The sequence below is a fragment of the Prionailurus bengalensis genome, unplaced genomic scaffold (assembly GCF_016509475.1).
Source record: "Prionailurus bengalensis isolate Pbe53 unplaced genomic scaffold, Fcat_Pben_1.1_paternal_pri Un_scaffold_61, whole genome shotgun sequence".
In the NCBI taxonomy this organism is placed as follows: domain Eukaryota; kingdom Metazoa; phylum Chordata; class Mammalia; order Carnivora; family Felidae; genus Prionailurus; species Prionailurus bengalensis.
Window position 1 is genome coordinate 228,586 of NW_025091162.1, and position 21,242 is coordinate 249,827.

At 48.2% G+C, this 21,242-nt stretch overlaps 2 gene segments (V, D, J or C); both read left to right on the forward strand.

Annotated features, from left to right (window-relative positions):
• Positions 1-4,525: 4,525 nt before the first annotated feature.
• On the forward strand, positions 4,526-5,196 carry LOC122478424. The segment is given in 2 exon segments: positions 4,526-4,628; positions 4,742-5,196. Coding segments are annotated over 2 exon segments (486 nt in total).
• Positions 5,197-13,562: 8,366 nt separating this feature from the next.
• Positions 13,563-14,906, forward strand: LOC122478428. The segment is given in 2 exon segments: positions 13,563-13,692; positions 13,805-14,906. Coding segments are annotated over 2 exon segments (438 nt in total).
• Positions 14,907-21,242: the final 6,336 nt, after the last annotated feature.

Here is a 21,242-nt window from a genome sequence, read left to right on the forward strand (position 1 = left end):
TGCTCCCCACAACACCCCCCTCTGCTCAGAATCCTGAATTTTGGTTTCCATTTCTAGCCAAATCTGCAAAGGATGTGTGTGTTTTCTGGTTCCCTGTCCCAGCCTGTGCTCACTCAGCCACCCTCCTTCTCTGCATCTCTGGGAACAACAGCCAGACTCACCTGCACCCTGAGCAGTGGCTATAGTGTTGGCGGCTACCATATATACTGGTACCAGCAGAAACTAGGGACCTTTCCTAGGTATCTACTGAGATTCTACTCAGACTCAGATAAGCACCAGGGCCCTGGGGTCCCCAGCCACTTCTCTGGGTCCAAAGATGCCTTGGCCAATGCAGGGCTTCTGCTCATCTCTGGACCACAGCCTGAGGACAAGGCTGACTCTTCCTGTGCTACAGCTCATGGCAGTGGGAGCAGCTTTGGCTACTCACAGTGACTCAGATATGGAGAAAGTGAGACAAAAACCCCTGGGTCCACAGACCTTGTGTCTGAGCCTCTGTTATTGGGAAGCTTCTGTGGAGGCTCCTATAGGGGAGACACCTCTGTGGTGAGAGCTGTCCTTGAGGAGGAAGGACAGACACACAGATGATGCTCTTGCCTGAGATAGCACACGTGTCCCAGGAGCCCACATAATCAGGGAATGGAGCCCAACTGCACATGCCCCTGGGTCTGGAGAAACTTAGTAAGAACAACTATTTTACGACCAAAATCTCTGTCTCTCCCTCTAGTTATATCTCGTTTACTACTCACAGAATACTTCACTTCACACACTCATGTTCATCAATTATATGTTTTGTATCTGTTTTCCCACATCTAGAAATTCTTTGGGACACACAGTGAGTGTCCTACAATTTAACTGAATTTAAGGCTTAGTTTGACTGCTTGGAGATAGTCTCAGATGCACAGTTGAAGGGCTCAGCACCAGGAGGCTGCTCCCCATTTTGATGCCAACAAAACTAGTAGATTGCCTGCACCCTCTGTCCAATGTGGCTACACGTCGAAGGTTCCCACGACTCCCTCCTCAGGTCCATTAATTTGCCAGATCAACTCACAGAACTCAGGGAGACACTGACTCCTTTTGTCAGCTCATTAAAGATATGATGAAGGGGACAAGTGAACAAGTACTGAAGAGACCCTTAGTGTCAAGTCTGGGAGCGTCTCAAGCACCAGAGCTTCGGTCCCCGTGCAGTTGAGGTGCATCTGATCTGGGAGTGGATGTGTTCGCCAAACCAGAAACTCTTCAAACACTTTACTTTGGGATTTTATTGAGGATTTGGGTAGACGTGATTGGACATTAACTGCACTGTCAGTCTTCCCTCCCTGTCTCAAGTATGAGGGGGTGAATATTCGCAGGCTCTGATCAAGGCTTGGTCTTTCTGGGGACCAGCCCCATCCAGGAGCCATCCAGGAGCCCACCCAGAGTCACATCATTAGAACTAAGACGCTTCTAGTGCTCTTGTCACTTAGGAAATGGCAAGAATTTCAGAAACTCTGTGTCAGGATCCAGGGCGCAGAGACTCCTATATAGTTTCTAAGATCACACAGTAGTATTGTCTCAACTGGACAAGGTGAACTAGATAGGCATGTTCATCCACAAATCTCAGGCCAGAAACTGTGACTCTTGTGTTACTGACGACACATCCATACTCGATATGTTAATAAGCACCTTGGTCATAGACACAATTTTCTCTTTCACCCATCTGACAAAAAGTGAGTCACAACTTCTTCAGACTCACCTCATCCCCTCCCCCTCCCAACACAGGTTCCTCTTCTCCTTCTGCTCCTGCCTCCCTCAGGCCTTCAGTCTCTCCCCATGGCTCTTCAGGTCTGAACCTCATCTCTATGTTAGGATTTCAGAGAGAAGTAAAATCTTACAGTAATTTCCACTCTCGAGGGTTCATCTCTAGGGAGGAGAAGTCACAGATATTGGACTGGCAGGAAATCCCCTCATCATCTGATTTTCGCTCTCATCTCATGCGGGGGTCACTGCTTCAGTCTTTCCAGCGACACCTGCACCAATCTGGATCTCTGCTGAAAATTCTTCTGTCCCACCCAAGGGCCACAGTGACAGTGACCTCAGGGACACAGTTCCCCTTATCGCCATCTCTCCACCACTCACATATGGAATCTTTGACAGAAATTTTTCAGCCCAGTTGGCCTCAGATAATAGAAATTCATTCCTCTACTCATGGATGTCTGAATGAGCTTTTTTTCTATCCTGAATATGCTGGACACAAAGAACAGAGGTAGAGCTGTGTTCACCCCAGAGACAAGTCTGACCCCAAATCGCTCTTTCCTGGAAGCTCCCTCAGTGCTTGGTAATTGCATCACAGAGATGGTTCTGGAGTTCATAGAAATAGGTCCCTCATGGGATTTCACTGGACATCATGTCGGGCTCTCCTACCTGCAGAAAAATTCCACCATGCTATACTAATGACAAAGAAAACATGATTTTTGAAAAACTTTATCGACTCCTATTCGACCTCCAGGAGAAAGCATCCCTTCTACATTGTTCCCACAATTTCTATCTCTTTTTCTCTGTAGTAAATACAGATCTGTGAAAAGTATCCTAGTGATTGTATCTGCATTTTCATAAGAACATTCTCATTGAGTTTCAATCAATGTCACTGAGAGAATTTTTTTACACAGAAGCATACACCCATTTATTTTTTAAAATTATTTTGTTGTATTTTTTTCAATATGAAATTTTCTGTCAAATTGGTTTCCATACAACACCCAGTGCTCATCCCAGCAGGTGCCCTTCTCAATGCCCATCACTACACTCCACCCCCCCCCCCCCCCCCCCCCGCCATCAACCCTCAGTTTATTCTCAGTTTTTCAGAGTCTCTTATGGTTTGGCTCTCTCCCTCGAGTTCTCTCCCTCAAACTTTTTTTTTTCTTCTCCTCCCTCATGGTCTTCTGTTAAGTTTCTCAGGATCCACATAAGAGTGAACACATATGATATCTGCCTTTTTCTGACTGACCTATTTCACTTTGCCTAATACCCTCCAGTTCCATCCACATTGCTGCAAATGGCCAGATTTCATTCTTTCTCATTGCCAAGTAATATTTCATTGTATACTTAAACCACATCTTCTTTATCCATTCAGTACTTGGTGGATATTTAGGCTCTTTCCGTAATTTGGCCCTTGTTGAAAGCGCTGCTATAAACATTGGGGTACAAGTGCCCCTAAGCATCAGCACTCCTGTATCCCTTGGGTAAATTCTTAGCAGTGCTATTGCTGGGTCATAGGGTAGATCTATTTTTAATTTTTTGAGGAACCTCCCCACTGTTTTCCAGAGTGGCTGCACCAGTTTGCAACCCTCAGTGAAAGACGGTTCCCATGTCTCCACATCCTCTCCAGCATCTATAATCTCCTGATTGGTTCATTTCAGCCACTCTGACTGGTGTGAGGTGGTATCTCAGTGTGGTTTTGATTTGTATTTCCCTGATGAGGAGCGACGTTGAGCATCTTTCCATGTGCCTGTTGGCCATCTGGATGTCTTCGTTAGAGAAGTGTCTGTGTATGTTTTCTGTCCATTTCTAAAGTGCACACTTGGCTAAGTGGTGACTAATACATAAACTGTGTCATTGGATCCCTGTCAGAGCACCTGCTGCGGTCACTCCTTCCCTCTTGGAACTTCCTGCAGGTTTGTCCTTGGGCTCTGGGTTCAGTGCCACACACAGGACCCCTGCAGACTTGTGTCTGTGTGCTGGGGGACAGATCCTGGGAGGGAATTACTAACCACAGTGTGTGGAGAACTGTTGTCTCAAATAAGCAGACATAGTGACAGATGGCAAAGATTTTTAGTGGACAGTGCCCCTAGGAATACACACAGTTGTTCCTTCCCACAGCATTGAGGACAGAAGGAGAGCTTCTGTTCAGGCTGTGGGAACCTCAGAGCAGGAGAGATCTGGAAACCAGGGAGGAAGCACATAATAGGAAAGAACACAGAATCTTACACAGAAGGGGCCACGTGTCCTTTGGTACTCGTCACAGCTCCGGACATGATTCTGATCTAAGTGGCATTTTTTAGAAATAGCACCTCAGTCCTGACCCATGAAACATACAGGGAAACATGGCCTGGCTTTTCTAGAGGAGTCTTAAAAGAGCAGAAAGTCTGGTTTGAGGATATGGGACGCTACCCAGAAGGATACCTGGCCTGGCCCTAGGAAAGGGGCAGTGGACAAAGCAATGGGGGACAAGAGCTCCTTTTATGGGCTCTGGTTACCATTTTGCACAATGATGTTTCTGAGTCTGGACACAAGGGGGCTCACAGTGCCCATTTCTGAGGGTTCAGGGGTGATGAGACCTGAGACCTGTCACCTGCACTGCCTGTGCCCTCTGCTCGAGACTCATAACTGTGACTTCCGCACAGCCTGGCCCCACACAGCCATTCCTCTGCCCACCCCCTGGCATCCACAGGCAGAGGCACCTGACTCGGGTCCAGTGAGGGCTCAGAGAGCTGGGGAATCATTTGCATGGACAGGCCCTCCCTCTCTCAGTGGATAAAAAAGGGAGAGATTAGGGGAGGTCTGCTCAGCTGTGGGGGCACAGAAGACAGGACTGGTGATGGTCTCCACCATGTCCTGGTCTACTGTCCTTCTCACCCTCTTCACTCACTGCACAGGTGATTGGATGTGGGGACAGGCGAAGGGGCTCTGGGGGGACACGTGGGCCTTGCTTCCACCCTCTTGTGTCCAGACCCCTGCTTCACCCTGTTTGTATCTCTTCATTTTCCAGGGTCCTGGGCCCAGTCTGTACTGACTCAGCCACCCTCGGTGTCAGGCTCCTTGGGCCAGAGGGTCACCATCTCCTGCACTGGAAGCAGCTCCCACATCAGTAACAATTTTGTGAGCTGGTACCAACAACTCCCAGGCACAACCCCCAAAACCATAATCCTTTGGGATGATAGCAGACCCTCGGGGGTCCCTGAACGATTCTCCGGCTCCAAGTCTGGCAGCACAGGCACCCTGACCATCACTGGGCTCCAGGCTGAGGACGAGGCTGATTATTACTGCTCAGCATGGGATGATAGTCTGAGAGCTCACACAGAGCTCCAGGCCCGTGGGGAAGTGAGACAAAAACCTGCTGTCCCCACAGTGATGCGCTTTCCTTGTGCAGCCCCCACCTTCTGCCAACACAGCTGCTTCCCTAAAACGGAGGTCTGAAACCCAAACCAGTGAACTTTCTCTTGAGTGTGTGTCCTTGTCCTCTCAATTCAGACACCTAACCCTGTCCTTGTAGGAGCACATTTTCTGTTTTATGCAACCTGAGCAGAAATTCCTGGATGATGGGACAGGTTGCCCTGGGGACAGAGTCCTTGAGGATTGTGCCTGCCTGCTGGGGCTGCCATAACATAATACCACCCACTGGGTGAGCAAATCAAAAGATATTTATTTTCTCACAGTGTTGGAGGCTAAATGTCCAAGTTCAAGGTGGGGGCAGGTTTGATGTCCCCTGAGGTCTCTCTCCTTGGCTTGCAAATGGTTACATTCGTCCTGGGTCCTCACGTGGCATTTCCACGTGTGCTCACCCATGCTGTGTCCACCACTTCTATAAAGTCTATGAAGTCACAATGTGGGTTTCCATATCGGAATCTACGGGGACACAGTTCAGTCCATATCAAAGCACCAGGACAGAACCAGCGACACAGAGCATAGCTGTGCCTGACTGAGGATAGTCAACCGTTCACATGCTCTACATGCGTGGCATTGAGAGAACCCTCACTACATGACCTATGTGGGCTCGAGGCTCAGATCACAGTACAGAAATGACAGGGAGGGTCCCCATGCTCAGAGAGCTGACACCGTCTTGGGCAAGAAAGAGGACACATAAGCCAAATGTACTGTGTCTCACACTGACTTCCCACATGGGGAAAATGTGTCTGCAGTCCCAGGTAATGTCCACACAACATAACATCTGGATGACAGAGACTGGCCCTTACGGACCCACTGGTAAGAAACCCCAGATTTGAGGATGACTGGATCAAACCACCCCACCCTCTGCCCTGACACCATCATGGCAACCGGGGAAGGGACACCTATTGCTTTGGGTAACACAGTGACTGTCTGGTGGGACCTGGACTCACTGACTAACCGTGTAGTTGGGAGAGTTGGGGTCCAGGTAGAAGAAAATGATGGAAGCTTCGCCAAAGAAGTCCCAGCCACCTGTAGCATCTTCCCTCCATCCTCTGTGTTGTTCAGGTCAGAGCATGGACTATGGACAATCTGCACAGGAGACACAGGCCAGGGTCTTTATGTCTCATAAAACTACAGCTCAGCCCCCAGACCATTCTGATGCCCCTGCATCAGATCAACTCCAGCCCAACACACCCTCAGAGGCATGAGGTTCTGACCTGAAATGCAAACAGTCCCATGAAGAGTAGAACGCAGAAAACATATTCCTACTCTGATGGCCTCCTGTTTCCAGAGGTTTTTAGAAGGTAAACGTTTTCTAGAAACCTTAATGGTGACCATTTCTAGACCACCACGCACCTGAGACCTTTTCTTTTGCTCTCACTCTGTCGGGTGAGGAACAGACTCAGGGGCCAGTATAGGAAGCACTCTTTTGTCCACACAGTCCATATGGGGCTGCTCCTGCTCTCAGGCTCCCTCAATCACCTCTGTGTCATTGCTGAGTGTTTCCACCTCACAGGGTCCTGTTCACAGGGAGTCAGATCACTGTCTGCCTGTTTCCAATGCCACTGTGACTCTGCCTCTGAAAGACACAAAGCTTACTATTAAGAGTCACAAATGAAGTCTCCTGGTTTTCCCACACTTGGAACTCTCTTTGTCAGTGTCCCACCTGAATGTTCTTTCTCTATTCATTAATGTCATGTTACATCTCCAGGTCTAGGATGGTTTCTTTTCCCAAATTTCACTCTTCCCCTTATCCTCCTCCCCTTTCCACTCATCAGTTCATGAACCTATACCGTCATCTCCTGTCTGTCGCCACAGTAATGTGGGGTGCATTGCAGGAAAAACACAGGGTCATTAAAGAAGGGTTTACTTCCTAGGAATCACTCCAGGGTGTAAGAGAAGTCATTCATGTTTTACAGAATATTTTAATGTTTATTTATTTATTGAGAGAGAGACAGACAGCATGAACAAGGGAGGGGCAGAGAGAGGGAGACACAGAATCTGAAGCAGGTTCCAGGCTCTGAGCTGTCAGCGCAGAGCCTGATGTGGGGCTCAAACTCATGAACCATGAGAGTGTGACCTGAGCTAAGGTCGGACGCTTAACCAACTGAACCAGCCAGGAGCCCCAAGAAAAGTCATTCTGCCCTTAAAGATTTCAAACTCAACTGACTTTTGTCTCTCATAAATATACTGGTTTCTCCTGACGGTTTTGAGGGTGGATTCTCCGACTGTGGTGACCCAGGAGCTTTCACTGGCAGGGTCTCCAGGACGGATGGCCACACTTACCTGTGCCTTTCGCTCTGGATCTGTCTCTACCAGACAACCAGCCACCCACTTGGGGCCCATGATGGCTTCTCCAGGTCCATCTCTAGGAACAAAGCCACCCTCACATCTCAGGGGCCCAGCCTGAAGATGAAGCTGACTGTCACTGCATGCTGTATATGGATAGTGGCATCCCACAAGGATCTAAATCTATGGGATATTACAACCAGAACCTCCTCATGGGCTCAGACTGGCTCAGCCCTTAGAGGCAGGGGAGAAAATTATGGTGGGGGGAGTAGTCAACACCACCAAGGAAAGGAGGCTCCCTGGTTCCATACTTGTGTCCAGCGGTTCATGACCACGTGCCCCCATCCCCCTTGTGTCAGGGTGAGTCCATTTCCCAGTGTCACGCTACAAGATTGTGCTTCCTTCTTTCTTCTCTGCCTGTAGTGATGGAGAGGGCATCCACCTCCCAAATGTATGAACCAGCAGTGAGTCCCTGAGACCTCACTGCTCCCTGTGACATACTTCTTATTCAAATAGCATTAACAGCCATGGTCTCATTTATTAATTTGATTACAGAGACCAAATTAATATTGAATATTTCTTCATCTGAAAAGACAGGAGCTGGATCCACAGCACATGCCAGATGCTTCTAGTCTGTGTGCAATGAAGATCGTGAAGGAGAGAAACAGGTGGGGGAGTTCGTGTGTTACTGTTGTCTGAGCTACCCACACTTTTCACCTCTTCAGCTTTGGAGCATAATTTAATTTTCTGTGACAGGATATGCCTTTTTAATGGTGCAAAGTAAAAACTTCTCAAAACCTAATAGTCACACTATGGTAGAATAAAAAATTACTTACTCATTTGGGAAGGATTTTATATCTGAGAAAGCAATCAATGTATGTCAGGAACTTGGGTCACCCCAAGTGCATGGGTGTTTGAGGACTAACAGTGAGCAGGCTGTCTGAACTGACCCCAACATCATTTCTACCCAGAGCTGCAGTTTGACCAGTGGGCATAGGAGGTGATGTGGGCCTCCCTTGGGTCAGGACAGTGGGGTCCATCTGTTGTGTAATCCCCCAAATTTGCCAGGGTTGGGGCGTTGGTGTCCATGCGGGCCAGTGGGGTCTCAGCAGCTGTGTCCCCTCTGGTTGGGCAGAGCGTCCTGCTCTCAGGTCTGTGGAAGATCCCAGCAGCTGCTTTTTCCTTGGCACCTCTCATGGGAGAAACTCTGAGACTCTCCCTCGGACTCGAGTCTATCTAAGAACTAAGCTCGGACTTCAGCTCATGCTCAGGACGGAGCAGATTGTCTAACAGGAAAAAGTTCATGTGAGCAGTGCTCCCCTTTCAGGCCACCGGAGAAGACAAAAGAGGCCTGGTCACCCAGCCCCAGCTTGGATCTCAGGACAGCAGTGTCCCCATCACCTGGTCTGCTGTCCTCCTCATGCTGCCCTCTCACTGGTCACACAGGAACAAGCCTCAGAGACCTGAGCTTGGCCCTGCGACAATCAGGTGATGGGAAGGATTAGACAAGAACATGATTGTCAGGCAGGGATGCTGGTGTCGGATCACCGGGGAAGGAGCTGGAGTGGGAAGAAGAACCCGCACACCTAAGTCTAAATCACGACAGGAGACAAGGGAGGAAGGAGCAGGTAGGGAGTGTCTGGGACCAGAGGCTTGAGCATGTCAGCAGGGATGACGAAGGTCCTGGGGCCTGGGGACATTAGAGAAGTCTGCCTCCCCCAGGTAAGGCCTGGCTCAGAAACCTCTGAGCTCATGCTTGCCTGGAGCTGCCCAGGGGCAGTGGGTCTGTCAGTCACCTGGTGTCCTCCCTGCAGGGTCTCCTGGGGTGGGGGTCACCGAAGTCTGCACCTCCAGGGCCACCGCCACCATTTGCTGTGTGCCATCCCCAGGACAGGGGCCGTGCCCTCCTCCCTCTGCATCCTCTTCCATCTGGACCGCAATTAAGTCACAGCTAAGGTATCTGAGGACATTAGAGTCTTTGTCCCCTGCAGGTCCCTGCAGGCACAGAGACAACTACCTCTGCCCCCAGCTGCATGCTGGGAGGGAATACTTTTTGGGAGATTCGCACCTCTTACTTAACATTTGGCATTTCTCGGAACATAAAATAGTCCTCAAACTCTCTGTACCCATTGGACCATCTCCAGCATGTTTGTTTCCCCGGTTCCTTCTGCTCCAGTGACTGGGCCCTGTCCTTGACCCCATTATATTCCCACTGCCTGACACATGTGGACATTCCATGTAAATCTTTTTATAGAGTGAAGGAATAGGACGCGTGGGTGACTCAGTTGGTTCAGCATCTGACTCTTGATTTTGGCTCAGGTCCTGATCCCAGGGTTGTGGGATTGAGCCCCATGTTGGGTTTTCACTGAGCATGGAGCCTGCTTAAGATTCTCTCCTCCCTCGGCCCCTCTCCCCCACTCCCATGTGCTCTCTGTCTCTAAAATAAAACACATTAAAAAATGAGTAAGTGAGTGAATGAAGGAATGAATGGATGGATGGATGGATGATGCAGACTAAGTCCTCAAGCAGGGAGTTAATATAATGCCCGCACCCTTCCTACAGGGAAGGAAAGGTGTCCCTCATCCCTGGTTGTCTGTGATGTTTCCACACCTCGTCACATGTCACACCATGGACGTCATATGACAAGTGACAACAGACCCATCACCTGCCCTCCACCTGCTCTCTCACCTGACGTCACCTGTGTCAATCAAGGCATGCCTGTCTCTGTGGGCATCACCCTCCCTTCACCTGACACTCTGGACCATCCCTCCTTCCCCCAAAGCCTGGGGCCCAATAGGTCCACTCCCTGTGTCCCACCTGGGGACAAGTACCATTTCTCCCTTCCTTGTTTCCTTTGCTGTCATCCTCCTCCAGCTGACCCCCAATGTCCCCTTGTAGGCCTCCCTGTGTGAAATTCTGTACGAAAGTTGGAGATAAATCTCTCATGAGCAGTACTGACCAGAGGCGCAGCCATGATTAAAAATCTCCCAGCACATGGAGAGGAAGTCGCAGGATGGCTTCGCAGTGGTCCCGCTGGACTCGCTGCCCTGCACTGTCCCCACACCTGTTGCAGCCTCCGCAGAGTTTACTGTGTCCTATCTGCCTGGCTCTGGAAGGGCCCAGATTTTCACAATCTGTGTGTCCTCCTCTGTGAAGGTTTGTGACCGCTCAGCAAGTTCCTGTTCACACTCATCACCCAGAGTCAGCCCGCCTCGTCTGAGCCCCCTGCGGGGGCAGATCCCTTCTGCTCTCTGTTCCCTGTGTCTTGTCATCAGCTGCACAGGGAATCGTAGGCTGTCCGGTCAGGACTGCGCCTGTCCCTCCCGCTACAGCCCCACACAAGGAAGAACCCCGATCAGGGCAAGTGCGCCAGGACTGCACCTCAATCCTCCCTGGAGGGTTTTTCTCACGTGGTGGAAACAGGCATGGGGGAAGCAGGTGAAGGAGAGCTTTGGAAGTAATGGGAAAAAAATGAGTCATTTGCCCAGAGAGCAGCAGGGGGTGCTGTGAGACCAGGTCTGGGGGTCCCTTTGCATGAGCAGCCCCTCCTCCGTGAGGCCTGTGGACAGGGGATAAGAGAGACCCGGGGCAGCCCAGCCCCAGCAATGTGGTCTAAGGAGGGGCTGTGTCACCATGGTCTGGACCCCTGTCCTCCTTGTGTTCCTTTGTCACTGCACAGGTAGGGACAGGACCCAGTCCCCCAAGGTGGGCAGGCCTCCAGCCTGAGTCAAATCCCTCTGGCCCAGGTCCCTAAGCAACAGCTGCTTGTCTGTTCTCTTCATTCTGATGCATCTGTGTTTGCAGGTTCCTTGTCCCAGCCTGTGGTGACCCAGCCACCGTTCCTGTCTGCATTTCCTGAAACACCTGCCAGACTCACCTGCTCTCACCCTGACCAGTGGCTTCAGTGTTGGCAGCTACCACATATACTGGTACCAGCAGAAACTGGGGAGCCCTCCCTCCCTATCTGCGTAGGTTCTACTCACATTTAAATAAGCACCAGGGCTCTGGGGTCCCCAGCCACTTCTCTGGATCCAAAGATGCCTCGGCCAATGCAGGGCTTCTGCCCATCTCTGGGCTCCAGGCTGAGGACGAGGCTGACTCTTACTGTGTAATAGAAGGTAGCAGTGGGAGCAGCTATGCTTACGCACAGTGTCTCAGATAATGAGGAAAATTGGACAAAATCCAATTGGTCTACAGACCTTGTGTCTGAGCCTCATTTCGTTGATAAACTTACCTGGAGACCTACAGTGGGGACCCTTCTATGGAAAGATCTCTCCATGAACAAAAGAAGGACAAACACACATGCTATGCCTGTAAAGTGACACAGCCCAGGATGTCCTAGGAAGACGCTGATGGATGAGGACGTATCAGAACACAACCGCACGTCCCCATGGGGTCTGGAGAAGAGGAACAGGAAAGAAAACTGTGTTTCAAATGAACCTGCTGCCCAGCAAACATTCACCAGTGTCGTCACTCCCCCAGACATTCCGGTAACCCCTCAGCCAGGATGGACCTCTTTTGGAAAATCTGTTCCAAGGGAGGGCCGCAGGGCCTGTGACCTCAGGGACACAGCGTCCCTTATCTCCACCTCACCTAGATTCACATGTGGGATCTTTGACAGAAACTTCTGGGTCAAGTTGGCCTTGGGGAATAGAAATTCATTCCTCTAGTCATGGGTGGGTGAATGGACGATTTATGCTGAACATACTGGACACAAAGAAGAGAATCCAGACCTGTGCACACCTCAGAGATGAGTCTGACCCCTCCTCAGTCCATCTTGGAAGTTGTGTTTAGTCATTCCATCACGGAGACGGCTCTGCAGTTCAGACAAACAGGCTCCTCGTGGTGTTCCCCTGGACACCATGTTGGGCCCTCCTCCTACTTGCAGGACAAGACCAACTATATAAAATGCATGTTGATGATGATGATGATGATGATGGTGATGGTGATGATGACGATACATCAAATAATTTAGAAACACCCCTATTCAACCGAGAACTAGATGACACTTACTTTCCATCATTTTGCCATCTATTTTTTCAAGCACTATTTCAGTCCATATTGTCTCAGCAATAAGCACGAACCTGTGAAAATACACTGGTGATTGTACCTACATCTTCACAATGACAATGTCAGTCGATTTAAATCATTCTTACGGGGCTGAATTCTGTGTAAAATCACCCACATTCATTTTGAGGTAGCAGTTGTCCAAGTGGTGACGGACACATAAAGTCTGCGACGAGGTCCCCGTCAGAACACCCGCAGCTGTCACTCCTTCCCTCCTGGAGCTTCCTGCAGGTTTGCCCTTCATGCTCTGAGGTCAGGGCCACACTCGGGCTCCTGCAGACTTGGGTCTGTGTGCTGGGGGACAGATCCTAGGAGGGAAGCAGTAACCACAGTGTGTGGAGAACTGTTGTTTCATGGAGGTGGAAGTAGTGACAGGTGAAAAAGATGGTCAGTGTGTAACCCCCCTAGGAAGGCATACGAGGGCGTCTACCCACATCCTGGAGAAAAGGGCTCCCTGTCTCCTCAGTGCTGAGGGAGCTTCTGGGAAAGAGAACTCTGAGCCCAGAGAGGAACCAGGGAAGAGGGAAGAAATCAGCCTCCTGCACAGAACTGGCCATGCGTCAATGTGGACCCATCGCTGCTCTGGCCCTGATCCTCATCTGTGTGGTTGTGCCAGAGTCACCACCTCAGTCCTGCCCCATCAACAGCCAAGGGAACCGTGGACGGACTCACTACGTGGAGCCTGAGTAGAGCAAAGTGCACCCTGAGGTGGTGGGAGGTCACATAGGGGACATCCGGCCTGGCCGGAAGGAAGGGGACAGTGGGCAGAGCAGTGAGGAGGCAGGAACCCTCTCTGATGGTCTCTGGTCGCCATGTCACATATGCTGTGTCCAGGCCCGGACATCAGGAGGCGCATGTCGCCTTTTTCTGAGGAGTCAGGGATGATCAGAGCTGGGAGTTGCCACCTGACGCTGCCTGTGCCCTCTGCCTGCCCAACCCCCTAGCCTATCAGAGCCCCTCCCCAACCACCACCCTAACATCCTTACACAGAGGGACCTGACCCAAGGCGGTGAAGTGTCTATGAGCTGGGGATCTCATTTGCATAGATGGGCCCTCCCTCTGTCAGAGGATGAAAAGGGGAAGGAACAGGTTAGGGGAGGCTCTGTTCAGCTGTGGGGCCACAGAAGGCTGGATCGGTGATGACCTCCACCATGGCCTGGTCCCCTCTCCTCCTCACCCTCCTTGCTCACTGCACAGGTGATTAGATGTGGGGACAGGGGAAGCATTCCTGGGAGGACACTTGTGCCTTAATTTCTGCTCTTCTCTCCAGACCCCAGCTTCACCCTCTCTTTGTCTCTCCTCCTTCCAGGGTCCTGGGCCCAGTCTATGCTGACTCAGCCGCCATCAGTGTCTGGGGCCCTGGACCAGACAGTCACCATCTCTTACAGTGGAAGCACCAACAGCATCGGTATTTATGGTGTGAACTGGTACCAACAGCTCCCAGGAGAGGCCCCTAAACTCCTCATCTATGGCAATAGCAATCGACCCTCGGGGGTCCCAGATCGATTTTCTGGCTCCAAGTCTGGCAGCACAGGCTCCTTGACCATCACTGGGCTCCAGGCTGAGGACGAGGCAGATTATTACTGCCAGACCATTCACTTAACTGTCAGTGATTACACAATGTTCCAGGCTCATGGGGAAGTGAGACAAAAACCTGCTGTCCCCACAGAAATGGGACTTGCTGTGTAGCCCTGACATTTTGGCCCCATCAGCTGTTTCTTTGTTTGATATCAACTGAGGTCTGTCACCCGCCTCAAAGAATTTGTCTACAAATCTTTCCACATTCTCTTAAATTTCTCCTTGAAGCCTGTCCTGGGGAGCAAGATATTTTCTGATTTTCTCAAACTGAGCGCAAATTCCTGGGCGCCAGAAACAGGTCACCCTGAGGACAGTGACCATGTCACATTAGGGCAGAAACAGGGTCACAAAATCCAGAGTATCTATGGCTGATTCGTACACGTGGGTCTTTTGAAATGAGTCCCTGTCCATTCCCATCAGTGCTGAGATCTAGCCAGTGATTTTTGTTATTCACTTGCTATTTGTTATTCACTTTGTTAATACTTACTTGCAGAAGGATGTCGAGTTATAATGGTGTTTAGGTCACATTAGCCTGTTCACCTTGCAGAAATGTCCTCCCCTCCACCACCCCATTATTTAATTCCCTGGTTGTGGGAGTGAGTTCTATATGTCTAGGAGGGAATGTGCTATCACAATATAAATGTTTCTATCTGTTTCCATTTTATGTGGTTTTTATTAGGACTTTGCTTTCAATTTTTCAAAGAATCTTTCAAGGTCTACTGAGACCATGGGATTTTCATCTGTTTATTTACCAATATGATGCCTTATCTTAGAAGATTTATTAATACGGAATTCCACTCTATATTTGCAATAAATCACATATAGTCACTTTATATGACTATTTTAGTCTGATAATGGATTCTCACTATTGATATCTTATTTAGAACATTTGCATCAATATTTCATAATATTCTACAATTTTCCTTTTTCTGTACTTTTAAAACAAAATTTAATTTTACTTTATGACAGAGGGAGAGACAGAGCGTGAGCACGAGAGGGGCAAATAGAGGGAGACAGAGTCTGAAGCAGGCTCCAGGCTCTGACCTGTCAGGTCAGAGCGGGATGTGGGGCTCAAACTCAAGAGCCAAGCCTTGAGATCATGACCTCAGCCAAAGTCAGACACTCAACAAAGTGAGCCACCCAGGCACCCCCCTTTTTCAGTATTTTATATATCAAGTGTATGTATTTCTTTCTATAAGAATATATATATATGTACATATATATATATATATAGAGAGAGAGAGAGAGAGAGAGAAGTGCAAACAAATGAAACTATGAAACTATGAGCTCTGAAAGTTGTTAGTGTATTTTGTGCAGTTAACCACATCTTATGCCTTTTTATGGAATATTTCCTAATAATATTGTCTTTTTTTCTAAGGAAATTGGTCTCTTTATTCATTTTTTAATGGAACTGTTTTAATGGTCTGTTTATTCATTTTTTTAATGGAATATTCATTTTTTTACTTCTTAAATTATGTTTTTAATTTATTATTAAAAGAGGTTGACAGTATGATTTTTCCACTTTTTATTTTTGTGCACATGCCATTTCCCATTTGCATACTTGTGTATTATTCACTTCCATGCAAAAGCTAGTAAGTGGGTTGTTCTGCATTTAAAAACTTGATTTTGAAGTACTAATTAGATTCAAATACACGTTATGATTTTGTGGACACCAGGGGGCGCTGTGACCTGACAAGAGAGCAGAGACTGATGCCCACCTCTCTTACACATGGGAAGAGCCCGAGCCTGCTTCAATAGGCCTAGGAGCAACGACCCCTTCCCCAAGTATGATTCTCCTGCACTGTGACCCCTCTAATCCCATGGAAAAACCGGGTGCTGATCTTCCTTCAGCCCATAGGAAACCCAGATCATCTCTTCCTTTCCCTTGACTAGAACCATCATCAGCCCAGAGTGATGCAGGGGCCAGACATGACCCATATCTGCATGAATGACTCCATTCCCAAGAACGAAGGGAAAGAAGGAGAGAAATCCTGTCCTCAGTCCCCATGGTGGCCCTCAGGAGGCTGTACTGTCATATTTCCTGTATGGCTCCATGTTAATTTGCAAAATACAATGCATATGAGAACACTACTTGCTACCCAAGTGCAGCTCAGAGAGAAGTTCCTGCCCTCACTTGCAGAACGTGGTTTCCCCACCCCCCCAGCCCCACCCCATGCAGGATTCCAGAACTGCCATCTGCTCCTACTCTGGAATCCAGAGCAGCAGGAGCTGCAAAGTCAGCACAATTACGGTCCCTGCCCAGGTGACCAAATGTCAGGGAGGGCAGGTGGGGACGGGAATCTTCCAATGGGAAGAGAGGCTGTAGGTTGTCCCGAGAGGAGTCAGGAGGTGGAAATCTCCCAAAATGGGAGACACAGGTGAGTGACCGATGACAGCTTGTTCAGCTCACAGGGGCGTCTCTGACCTGAGAGTGGCCTGAGCTGTGACTGGATCAATCTTCCTACAGGTTCTCTGTGCCTGTCCATCTTCCTTATGCTCTCAGACATTCATTCCGCCACATTCTGCAGGTTCCTCAGACACTCCTCTGTGGAGGGGCAGGGGCTCTGTGTGGGGAAACTGCAATGAACCAGGCAGGGGGGGTCCTTTCTCTCTGCTTTAGATATTCTCCTAATCCCCCCCTTCACTTCCTTGCTTCACCTTCTCTCCTCTCCAGGGCATCCACCAAATCTTTGAGCTCCTTCCCATCTCATGATTGACTCATTTCCCCTCACTCTCATCACCTGTCATTCCCAGAGGTGGGACAGGCCCACACATCCTAGGAAGGACTGATGGTTTTTGGCAACCTCCTTCCCTACGGATTCATATAGATGGTCCCCATGAGCCCTAAACATAAATGACCCTCTGGTGAACATCCTTGAATGTTTGCCCGTGTATGTGTCATATGCTATTGATACCTATATACACTTGACATTAACACACATGTCAAATACTATCTTGTATTTGAAAACATGCACTTTATGGTTACTGGTCTTTTACTATAGAGGACAAATACTTTATGATTTCTATAACTTGTTAAAGGGTATTTAAAAATGCCTCAGTAATGTAGCAATGAATCGATAAAATAAAAGTATAATTACCAGGGAATAATTTATAATCAGAAACTTATAGGTTATTAACTGCACAATCCCTGTGTAAATATAAAAGAAAAGATGAATAATTGGAGTGGAATATGTTTTTTGTCTCCACCTTCAAATAATCCAACAGTCCAAGGTGGGTGTCAAAGCTGGAGGGCTTCTTTTAGATGATGTTGACCTAAGAGAAGAGGAATAAGGGCTCAGAGAGGAGGTGTGGAGAGATGCTGGAGGCTGGAGGAAGGAGTGAGAACTGGTCAGCCAGCAGAGAGGTGCTGGGTGCTGGGAGATCTGGTGTCCTCTCCCAGGGGCCAAACCCTGAAGAATCAGAGTTCTGGAAGCAGAGCTCTCCTCTCAGTCCTGACGGAACCACTGGGGCAGGAACACAGAGACGGCTCCTTCCTGACCCTTTGTGTTACTCCCTCATTGTACCAGTCAGAGATTAGCTGGTGCTTATGAAATATATGTTTCACAAATAAGTATACAAGTTCTGAGATATATAAATGAGTTATTATTTCCCAAATGAAAAAAAAAATCTTTGTGCTTTTCTGTTTCCCTATAAGAAACAGAGGCAGCACAGGATCCACTTAGTTCTTAAAGCCGTCCTATGCTCAGAGTTTGCCCTGTGAGATCGCTCATTTCATGGTCAGGCACTCAGAACTCCCCTCTCATACTCCCTCCTGCTTCATTATTGTTCCTACTGCTCCAAAATGGGGAGCAGACTCTATCATCACCCCTGACAAACCTGGGTCTGTCTAAGAACTCCTACAGGAGTTCACATAGTAATTCCCTACAACACTCGGGTGGTTTTCTCTATGCCTACAAGAAGCCCCAAAGGACATTTAAAACCAATTCCATGTAGGATAGCATCAAAAAGAATAATAATCATTTTAGGAGGCAAAATAAACAAGTAGCAAGAGACTTGCAAACTGAAACCTGCAAAAGATTGCTGAAAATATTAAAAAGATTAAATACGTGAGAGAACACTGTGACCGTGGATTGGTGACTTAATATGGTGAAGGTGTAACCAACAAGGTCCAGATCCATCTCGATATTCAGTGCCATCGTGCCATGAGCTTGCTGCCCCCAGTTTAATCCCTCAATATCTACTGCTCACTCCTTCTGGTTCCTTTGTTGGGAAGATGTTGGGTATACATCTATTCTGCGGACCCAGATCTTAGACACCCAACCCCCATGAATTACACATAGAGTAATAGGTCATGAGTGTTTGCGGTCCAGGAGAGATAGAAAAACCCCTCAGAAGGGAGGAGGCCTCCATTTATAGTAATGTTCTGTTTATACCTATCCTCATAGTGATGAAAATTACAAAATGGGGGTGCCTGGGTGACTCAGTCGGTTAAGCGTCTGACTGCAACTTAGGTCATGATCTAGCAGTCTGTGAGTTCAAGCCCCACATTGGGCTCTGTGTTGACAGCCCAGAGCCTGAAGCTGCTTTGGATTCTGAGTCTCCCTCTCTCTCTGCCTCTCCCCCACTCTTTCTTTCTCTCTCTCTCTCTCAAAAATAAATAAATATTAAAAAAAATTTTTAATTACAAAACTGATATATGAAGTATATCAGAGTGTCAAATATATAAGCACTTGCCAGGCTAAATTTCAAGGGAAAACGTGAATGCTGAAAAATAAGGAGCAAAAGACACATTTCCCTGACAGCATCCTGTCCTCATGGCAAAGACAGGCATCAAAAGTCCTTGCAGTGTGGGCTGAAGGGATCTATCAGGAGAATCTAAACCCCCCACCGCAACAAAGGTTACACTAGAGGACAAGTCCAAGAGAACTATTATGAGTTTGAACCATCTTGGTACTCTGAGAACTTTAAGGCTTTCATTAAGTGTAAGATGACACTAGACTGGTTTTGACCCCAGGCACCTGGAAGGGCAAACTCCAATGTCAGGTAATACCTGGTAGCGTTAGCACTGTGCAATCAATACACCATGTATTTAACCACACGGAGGTCGTCGGTGACCCAGAAAAATTGCAACCATTCCTAAAATAGACAGAGGGCATCTCTTCATCCTACTGCATTTGGGAATGAAGGCATTCTAGATCCAATTGCAAAAGTCTGGACATCATTCCAAGAGTGCTATGAAGTTTCAGAACGACTGGACGATTTGGTGTCTAAGCCCAGCAGGTGGCACTGTGGGACCGGTCCTATGAGGACAAGCTTCTAGAGCTGACCGATTAGGGAACTACTCTAATAATTCTCGCACACTCATCAGGCAGTGTCCCCCGGCAGTGTGACTCTGCAGCCCCTGTGCCCCTGGAGCCACATGAGCCCTCAGCTCTGACTCACTCCCTCGCTCCATGTTTCATCCTCCAACCCCATGGAGTCAATGCCCAGGTGGTGTTCAGGTAGGGACAGTCAATCCCACACCTGGAGAAGTTCGCACAATGAACAAATCACCTGCCATGCTACCTGCGTCTAGGGTAAAAGACCCTTGGGGAGGGGAGGATGGGACTTCTCTGTCCTGTCCTGAGTCCTCTCCTCACCTCCTGCCTCACAGACAAGGAGATCCCTTTAGGGCTGAAGAGAAAAGATGCTGGGGTGGTGGAAGGTGGGGGTGGGGGGGGCATTTGCACTCCTTTGTTCCCGTCATCTCTGCATGGCAGTCATCACCCCCATTCTTTCTGTCACCTTATAACTTCTAGCTTTCCTTCAAGGGTCTCTGTCAGACTGTGCTACTTTGTCATCCAGGGCATCTGGGTCCTTGATGGGGTAAAAAGAAATATATATATATATATATATATACACATATATATATACATATATATGATATTTATTATAAATAAATATTACATATTACAAATGCATGTATAATATATAAGGAATATATAAACACATTTTAAATATGTGTAATATGTTATATTGAATTATTACATCTGTAACTGTATTATATAACTATTAAATATAGGTATCTTGTATGATATAAAACACTATAGATTACATATACACATTATACGTATGTTCCATGTTGCAATTTATATATCACATATTATAATTTATATATTTAAGTAATAGAACTTAGAGAGACAGGGAGAGGAAAATGAAGTTGCTGTCTCGGAGCTAAGCTGAGTGCTTTCCACCCACAGTGAAATTTAGAGACTCTGCCAGGTGTGTGGTCTCACAGAGGAAACTGGATTTGCAGCAAAATAATGAGATCACGAGGAATAACTTGCAAAGCCTTGAGTCTCAGAGCAGGAGTGAGCGGGTTCCTTTTATTCAGTCATCCGGATCGATATTCAGAAAGGGGACTTTGCCACCCTGCGAAAGGTGGCCATCGTGTCGCACGGGCACACTTAGAAAACAGGACCGTACCTGCATCCTAGGTTATGTCCGTGCAGCTTGCGCTCCTCCTCGTGTGGAGACTGACATTATAACGAAGCAGAAGTAACCGTCCCGCGAGGGGAAGGGGCCAGGGGTCTGCTCCCAGAGCCAGTATAAACTGGAGGAGGTTTGGGCTCCTGACCTGGGGGAAGGAATGCAGGGCCTTGCTTCCTCTGACACAGCGCTGGGAGTTTGCCCTCTGCCTTGTGGTCTCTGATGTGGTGAAGCACTTTCCTGGCCTGGTGGAGATTGTTAACCTTTGTATTCCCTTTGTTCCCTTAAAAACCCTTAATTACTGATGTGTTGTTGCATTTATTTGTAACTCTGACTCATGTTAAAAGCCACTAGGGGTTAGCTGGATCTTTCTGTCCCTTCCAACTTGGTGAGGGACTCCAGGGCCCTGGGTTCTTCTCCCACATCCAGTTTTCCAATCCTTCCTGAAACACAGGCCTTCCCAGCAGGGAAGGATTTTCTGACTTGGGGTGCCTTAAGAATATCTGAGAGTTTCTTGGGTTGGCTCAGGGCTCCCTTCAAGGTCAGGGATTCCGGCTGATTAGTGTGACTCCCCAGTTTATTATGATAAATAAAGAATAAATTCATTAGTTTTCAAACTGCCACGATTTCAGTAGCTATTTCTAAGCAATATGATATTCGTCAATTATTTCTATATTTCATGGTGACTTATGGAAGCTGACATTGTATTTTTCAGATGTGTCAATTGCTCTTTTTGATTC